General features: G+C 45.8%; 1 protein-coding gene across 2 annotated transcripts in view; it reads right to left on the bottom strand.

Moving 5' to 3' along the window:
- Window positions 1-4,320: 4,320 nt before the first annotated feature.
- GIP (gastric inhibitory polypeptide) overlaps window positions 4,321-6,162 on the bottom strand; it is a 5,208-nt gene continuing 3,366 nt past the window's right edge. The window contains exons 5-6 of one of the 2 annotated variants that reach the window (XM_024745873.1): window positions 5,371-5,472; window positions 4,321-4,459 (exon numbers count right to left, since the gene is read on the bottom strand). In XM_024745873.1, coding sequence (XP_024601641.1) covers window positions 4,450-4,459; window positions 5,371-5,472 — 112 coding nt within the window. In that variant the 3' untranslated portion in view covers window positions 4,321-4,449. The remainder of the gene's footprint in view (window positions 4,460-5,370; window positions 5,473-6,162) is intronic. The other variant, XM_024745881.1, reaches the window with a different exon arrangement.

The raw sequence follows: 6,162 nt of genomic DNA on the forward strand, positions 1-6,162 counted from the left end.
ATAAAACAATCAGTTCTACGCTAATGGAGCTTGCCTTTTGGAATCACACGTAGAGCTTCTGACTGGGGAAGGCCTTACAGTTAAGAACTTGGACTCTGGAATTAGTTTACCTGGTTCCATAGCTCACTTCCACTACGTATGGTCCAGTAACTTAAGGCAAATACCTTAATCTCTTTGTGTTCCATTTTCCACAGTTGAGAAAGAGTAATACCTACTCATGAAGTCATTCTGAGAATTAAGCCAGAAAATATATAACAAAGCATTTAGTGCAATGCCTGGCACAGAAATAAGTATCAGCTATGTTATTCATCAGGTCTGGGGTGAAATCAGTTATCTGTGTGTTTAGGAAGTTACATAGGTGATTTCCATAGCATTATTGAGTCTTACAAAAAAGAAGCCAAGGGAGGTTTAAGTCAGGGAGTAATAATATCAAAATTTTGTTATAGGAAAATTAGTGGCAACCTAGACTTAATTTTAAGTCAGTTGTAGCAATCCAAAGTAGAAATGATGGGGGCCAGAACTAAGATGGTGGCAGAAAGGATAGAGAGAATGCGACAGATTCCGGACAAAGTAAGAAAATGAGATGGTAAAACTGATGAGATGGGGGCAGAGTGGGTGGGAAAAGTTAGCAGGATGTTCAATGTCCTGGCTTGGGCAACTGCGTGGTGCCATTCAGAGAGAGAGGTAGGAAGAGACCACAGGATGAAGCTGAGGAAATAAGAGTGGTTTTGAAAATGTTGAAATTGAGGTCTGTGGGACATCCCAGGAGAGATGGCCAATTGTCATTCAGATGTACCGGTATGAAGTTCTACAGAAAGAACTGGGCTACAGATCAAGGCAAAACCATGAATGTGAATAATGTTACCAGAGAGGTTTCAAGTAAAAGGAGAAAAAGAGGATGGGAGCAGGGACTTCCCTCGTGGTCCAGTGGTTAAGACCCCATGCTCCCGATGTGGCAGGGGGCAGGGGGGTGGGGGTGAGAGAAGGAGTTCGGTCCCTGGTGGGTGAACTAAGATCCTGCATGCTGCACCATGCAACGTGCAAAAAAAAAAAAAAAAAAAAAAAGGATGGGAGCAGAGAGATGGGTGGCAGGATATTTAGTTGCCATTTGGGACCTTGAGGGATGGTGGAGCCATGAGCCAATGAGTCTGGGTCCCTGAGGATTTCACGGAGCAAAAGCTGTCACACCAGCTCCGGGCTGCCTGCCTCTGGGTGTTTACAAGAAAGAGGAATAATGCTCTATCTTGCTAAAAATATTTAGCACTGTTATTTGTGTTTTTCTGTATTTTGAAAGAACGACCAAGGCTGAAACAATTATTTAGGCTATCATAGTCCTACCTTCAGATCCACTCCGATACATACCCTTAGACACTAAACTCAGATAACATAAGCCCCCCAAACACAAACTTACTTTCTCAGACACAGATTTGTCCCCGCCCAACACATACATTTGACACCCTCTCATACACATTGACTTCCTCCATTATACCCTGTCTATGAAAAATGCATTAGCCTCATGTATGCACATACTGACCTCATATTTTCATATTCTTACTACACCACTCCCTAACACAAAAACTCCGTCCCTTAGGTGCCCACTGACACCATCTAGACACACCTGCCTCACTTCTCACTCTCTGACTCACACTGTATGGCTCTTTAAGGTACACACACTGATCCCTCACTCACACTCATGACTTCAGATTTAACTATTCAGACCCTCAAATGCACACATACATACTCCCTGAGGTACACACATTGACCCTTGATAAACTTCGTCGCCACCCTCAAGCAGACATGTTCATTCCCTTCTTCAGACACATTTGTTCTCCTCTATAATTTAAGAGAAAGTATGCTGACCAGTAATGTGCTGGTAAATGTTTAACAATCACCTCTCCAGGTTGGGAGGGCAGGGTGGTGCTCTGATTTATATCATTTGACAATTTCCATAGTGTAAATACTCTGACCACAGCCTTTGGAGCTATTGTTTCAAGCTATGGATGGTTTTACAGCCTGCTCACAGAATTCCTGACAATTTCACAATGGCTCTCAGAAGCACTCTGCCCCAGTGCACCACTGAATGTGACCGTCACAGATGCTCTCAGTTGCTTTAAGTGACTAGTGAGTCATTGGCCTTATGGCAGAGTGGCTAAGAGCATGGGCTTTAACTCTCTGCCTCAGGGAGGCAGTGTAGTGCACGGTTGACAGCTATGATGCTGTCATTACCTCGAAGGACTGTGATGAGGCTTTAAATGAGATCACCATGACTTTTTTTAAATGATGTTTCTAAATCTGAATAAAAGCCAAAAAAAATAAAAAACCAAAAGTTGGAAAAAAATGGCGTCTCAAAAGTCCTGAGCACTAATGCCTGGCCCATAGTGAGACAGTTGTACAACATTTTTTTAAATAACACTTAACAGATTCACTGATTCACAGAGACACCCAAGACTACAGAAATATAGATCTGAACTCCTCCCCAATACAATCAGTTCTATCATGGAGAATCACTAAAATATAACCTCTGAGCAAAGGCGTGCTCTAAATTGTGTGGTACACACTCTTAGAACTCTAGGAGTTTAGAGGAGAGGAAGCCCAAAATGTTAAGAACTGGAAGAGATTGCAAACTGGCAGCCCTCAGGCAAATTCAGTTCTCCAAAGAGTTTTGTTTGGTCATCAGAATACCTTTAGGGGCACATTTCTTTTCCATTTTCACAGTCCCAATCCTTCCCCTTATTTTACACACTCCCCACTTTGCTTATTTAGGTTACTGGCCCAGCCATTCAGCCAATCCAGTTTGCCACTCCCTGATTTTAAACTAATACCCCAGTGTTTTTATATATTACTTTTTTTTTTTTTAAGAAGATGTTGGGGGTAGGAGTTTATTAATTAATTTATTTATTTTTGCTGTGTTGGGTCTTCGTTTCTGTGCGAGGGCTTTCTCTAGTTGCCGCAAGCGGGGGCCACTCTTCATCGCGGTGCGCGGGCCTCTCACTATCGCGGCCTCTCTTGTTGCGGAGCACAGGCTCCAGAAGCGCAGGCTCAGTAGTTGTGGCTCACGGGGATAGTTGCTCCGCGGCATGTGGGATCCTCCCAGACCAGGGCTCGAACCCGTGTCCCCTGCATTAGCTGCGCCACCAGGGAAGCCCTACCCCAGTGTTTTTAAACTGAGGTTTAAGTGTGTGAATAATAATAACAAAAGTTAACTTTTATTGACCACTTACTTTGTGCCAGGCATTATTTTAAAATACTTCAACCCTATGAAGTGAGTACTTTTTAATCTTTTCCAGACAGCAAACTGAGCTTCAGAGAGAGAGGAACTAACTTGCCAAGTCACGGACCTAGAGAGTGATTTGAATCTAGGTGTGTTTGACTCTAGTATGCTAAAATATGACTAGACCAAGGGGAGAGGAGGGGACATTAGGCAAAGGTAACCTAAACTAAGCGGGAAAGAGAGACAGCCTTGCCTTCCGTGGATGCAGAGCCCTGGGAGAAGGCAGCATGCCGAGGTGGGAAAACATTTAAACACCGGAAGAAAGAGGTATTGACTTTTGGACAAACTGAGTTCTCCCACTTCCCTTCACCTTCACTGGCAACTCCCTAGTGTGAAATCTGGAATCCCTCAAGAGCCTCTTCCACATTCATCCCTCTTCGTCTCAATATCATTCTCACCATCATCAGGGTGACTGTTCGGGGATGCAAATAGATCTTCTCTGACCTGCCCCTGCTTAAAATCCTTCAAGTACTTGTCCTTGCACTGAGGATAAACTCTCAAAGCTTTAACGTGGCCTTTGAGGCCCTGCCTCTGCCCACCTGCCCAGTCTCTACTTGTGCCATTCTCACCGTTGCCCATTTTGCCAGGCAACCATAGCACTGGCTAATATTTATGAAGGCTCCCGTCACCCTTTGGCCATTTTATCCTTCAAATCTCACTCAGCTTAAACGTCATTTTCTCAGAGAGGCCCTCCTGACTGCCCACTCCATCTAGATGAGGCTTCTCTGTCCTCTCACAGCTCCCTAGTGTTTCTTCACATAACTCTGCATGTTATGTAATTATTAATGTGTTTGTGTGTTTAAAGATTAAAGTCTGTCTCCACCACTGGACTGTAAACCCCCTGGGGACAAGGATTGTGTCTGTTTCCATGATTGCTGTATACCCAGCGGTCAGCGCAGTCTCTGCCTGTGTTAAGTTTCCAGTAAGTGTTCGTAGAAACAATAGATGAATTAACAGATGGGTAAGAGCCATATCTGCTTTTCACTGGGTGGTGCACACACGAAGACAAATGAACAGTTAGCGCTCTGTAGACACGTGAATGTGTTTTGACAACGGGCACAAAGATTTATTTCAGCTTGAACTTGGTTTTGTTTCTTTGGGGTATCCTGGGGTGGGGCTGAGGCAGGAGCTGAGTAAGTGAAGGACAGAGTCCAGTTCTGAGCTGGGTTTGGTCAGAGTCACTGAAACCTGTGCAGAGTGGAGAGAGGAGTGGAGCAGTGGAGAGGAGGGTCAGTATCGGCTTAAAGGCAGCAAAGTAAATGTATCCTGGCACCCAGCCATAGTTCAACTGCTCCTACCTCCAGATTACCTCTCTAATTATAAGTAATCAAAAAGATTCCAAAAAGCACAGAGACTGTTACCCACTTTCCTGTGGAGATTTTCTCATACTCTCTTCTCCATTGTTCAGGTCACATGCCTCTCTTCCTTCTAACCCTCTTACAGGAAGCCATCCCAGATTTGTTCCCTCAGTCTCTCAACTTCCCAGCACCGAAGTCTGAATTTGTTTTGGTTTCTGTGCCTCGGTGTCTGCATCTTAAATGAGTGTCCTGTCTCACCATTCGGGTGGGTGGATCTCTCCATGGTATTGAGCCACCCCTTGTTTCTGAGACATAATACATTGAAAGACTTCCTAGTTTAGGAGGAGGATTTGAGGACTATTGAGACCAGCAGCAGCTACAGAGAAGGGCAACATGCCTCCAACTCTAGGGGTTCCATCACTGAGAAGGTGCCATGGCACAACGGTACCAAGGAAAAGCTAAGGTTAGGATAGGCTCGGGTGGGTAGGGCAGGTGAGAGCAGCATCCCACCTGGAGGAAATTGAGGAAGAAGTGCAAGTGGTACTAATAACTGTCAAGGTTACCAAACTCTTAGTACTCTGCAGATGTTGATTTCAGCCTTTTCCTCGAATTATCTTATTTAAACCCCACCAAATCCCATGAAGTGGTTTAAGTAGCCCCAATTTTCACAAAAACCCCAAGGTTCAGAGAGTCTAAGTAATTTGTCAGCACGTGTTGAGGTGAAGATGTGAACCCGTGTCTGACCCCGGAGTGCGAGCTCACAACCACTGTGCAAGATGCCCAAAGCTACCAAACTCCCACCTGAGCCTGCAGAGCTCCATCTGATCCACTATCCAGGACAGCAGCTCTCGAATCAGTAAATCCTTTAGCAAACCGTCATCACTGGGGTTCTTGGGTAGGGAGCTACAAAGGAGAAAGCCTCAGGCAGGCGCCTTTAGCCTGGGCACCACCCAGAGAGAGTAAATACCGGACCTGGGACTCCAACGTGGTGGGACAAGGTGGGGTGGGGGTGGGGTGTACGAGTCAACACAGCTGCCTCTCAGTTGTCTCAGCTTTCAAAGCTCCACCCAGACCTGTCGGCCGGGGAATATAGGCTCTTCCATACAGGCAAAGAGAAACAATTCTGGTGGGAGACATCCCACCCATCCACCTCTCCAAGTGTCCCAGAGTGCATTCCAAAACCCCAAGAGATTACTTTGGGAATATTCACTCTTTAGAAGGATCTGTGTCATCAATTCCTCAGCTTCCTACAGAGACGGGGTAACTGATTTCAGGGGACTGGCCTTCAGAGGGTCCCAGTTTCACAAAAGCCTTCCTGAAGTTTGGCAGGCAGAAGTGGAGAAGCCAGTTTCCGAGGTCTCTTTTGTGCCCCACTCCTGGACTTGGTGACTCTGCACACTAGGTCATCCACCTTAGAAACTCTGGCCCCAGATTCCCTCCCAGGACCCCCACCCCCTTTCCTCCCAGGCTTTCCCTTAGGCTTGGGCTGTCCTCCAGGAGTTCTGTGAAGACCCCTCTTTGAACTCTGAGTAGAAGGGGATGCTTATCTGGGGCCTAGCCCTGCTCTGGAGTCTGGGAGAGGGAACAATGAGG

Source organism: Neophocaena asiaeorientalis, unplaced genomic scaffold (assembly GCF_003031525.2).
Source record: "Neophocaena asiaeorientalis asiaeorientalis breed wild unplaced genomic scaffold, Neophocaena_asiaeorientalis_V1.1 scaffold1, whole genome shotgun sequence".
In the NCBI taxonomy this organism is placed as follows: Eukaryota; Metazoa; Chordata; class Mammalia; order Artiodactyla; family Phocoenidae; genus Neophocaena; species Neophocaena asiaeorientalis.